Source organism: Balaenoptera borealis (genome assembly GCF_965194805.1).
Source record: "Balaenoptera borealis genome assembly, chromosome: 19".
Taxonomy (NCBI): domain Eukaryota; kingdom Metazoa; phylum Chordata; class Mammalia; order Artiodactyla; family Balaenopteridae; genus Balaenoptera; species Balaenoptera borealis.
In genome coordinates this window covers 61,844,755-61,846,319 of record NC_138878.1, presented here as the reverse complement: position 1 = coordinate 61,846,319, position 1,565 = coordinate 61,844,755, and the positions used below count along the sequence as shown (strand labels likewise).

At 56.0% G+C, this 1,565-nt stretch overlaps 1 protein-coding gene across 1 annotated transcript in view; it reads right to left on the bottom strand.

The window, feature by feature from the left end:
* Positions 1-416: 416 nt before the first annotated feature.
* The window catches only part of NUCB1 (nucleobindin 1), a 20,083-nt gene continuing 18,934 nt past the window's right edge, over positions 417-1,565 (bottom strand). The window contains exons 9-10 of the mRNA XM_082367190.1: positions 1,421-1,524; positions 417-1,307 (exon numbers count right to left, since the gene is read on the bottom strand). Of these exons, the coding sequence (XP_082223316.1) occupies positions 1,195-1,307; positions 1,421-1,524 (217 nt within the window). The 3' untranslated portion in view covers positions 417-1,194. The remainder of the gene's footprint in view (positions 1,308-1,420; positions 1,525-1,565) is intronic.

Genomic DNA, 1,565 nt, shown 5'->3' with positions numbered 1-1,565 from the left:
GTTAGTGCAGACAGGTGTGACATCCAGAGCAACTGCAGCCACTTTGGGACAAGAGGAGTACAGCCCCCCACACCTCCCACAGCAGGGCTAGGAGATGGGAGAACCTGGTTCCCTGAAGGCTTTGGAGTCACCCTACCTTGGGACTTCTTGTTTTGGGCAATAATACATTTTTCTTTATTGTTTAAGCCTAGGTTTGGGTTTTCTGTCCTTGTGGCTGAAGGGATCCTACTGAAGGTGCGTGTGTGTGTGTGCGTGTGTGTAGGCAGTGGACCCATCAGGAGAGGACAAAGATGCCAGGACAGAGCCTCTCAGAAATGATGCTTGAATTGATTCTTAAACAATGAGGAGGCCTTGGCAGGTGAAGCATGGATGAAGTTTCAGAAGGAAAAGGATTTACAAAGAAACAGATGCATGGATTTGTTCCAGAAGGTGTATTTGGTTGGAACCAGAGTACAGAGCAGGGCAGGGAGCCATGTGAGATAAGGCCAGAAAGGCTGAGGGGCTGGAACCTGATCCTGGGGTGGAGTCAGCTCTGTGACCCTTCTGGGGTTGTGTGGGGAAGGGGCTAGGGGCCAAGATGTCAGGGAGGAGGCTGAGGTGGCTGGAAGCCAGTGGTCAGGAGAGTCAGGGCTCCTGGTATGAGAGGTGATCAGCTATGCTGAGGACTCTTCTGGCCCTCACACCCAGCCGTGGGGGAGACACTGTTTTTGAGGCATCGCTGGTCCCACAAAAGGTAGAGAAAGGTCTTAAGGGACCACCCAAGCCCCATAAACCAACAGAAGCTGGGCCCAGAGCAGCAGGCAGGATTCCAGTAGCTGTGGGGATGCAGGATGCCAGAGTGGCCACAACCTGGGCATTGAGGCCAAACCAACTAGAAAGGCAGGCATGGAGCAGACCCTTTTGGAAGGGAGGGGGCTTCCCTAAGGTAGGCTGAGCCAGTGAGCACTTGACTGGACAAGCGAAGGCAGGTGCCTCGGAGGGGGACAGAAAGAAGGGACCACAGAAGGCTGTGGAAGCTGAGGCAGCAGATACAGGGCTTGGGCAGCAATATGGAAAGTGCCATCCTGTCCCCGCACCCCACCCCACCCAGCAGGCCACAGGTGTTGCCAGGCCCCCAAAGGAGGTTGATTGTGACACCTCATCCCCCTCCCATCAGCTTCAGTAGGAACTCAGAGTACTGGGGTCCCGGAAGGATCACAGGTGCTGTGACTCCAGCTGGGGCAGCTCGGGGGTCTGTTCTGGAACTTTCTTTTCTGAAGGATCCACATCCTTCTGGTCACCAGCTGGAGCCGGGACAGGTGCATCATCTGGAAATGGAGGAAGAAAATGGTAGCACTAGACGTACCAGCCCCTCCTCCCTCAGACCCAGGAGTCTGGGCCCCCAGCTCCTTCCCTGCCCCCTGGGCCCAGGGGCCAGCACCTGTGTCTGGGTGGAACTTGAGCTGTCCCTCGGGGCCGGGTGCTGGGTTGTTGTGGACTTGCTGCTGCTGTTTCCTCTGTTCCATTTGCAGAACGGCCTGCAGGGGGTGGGGGAGATCACAGAGGCAAGAGGGTATGATGTTGAG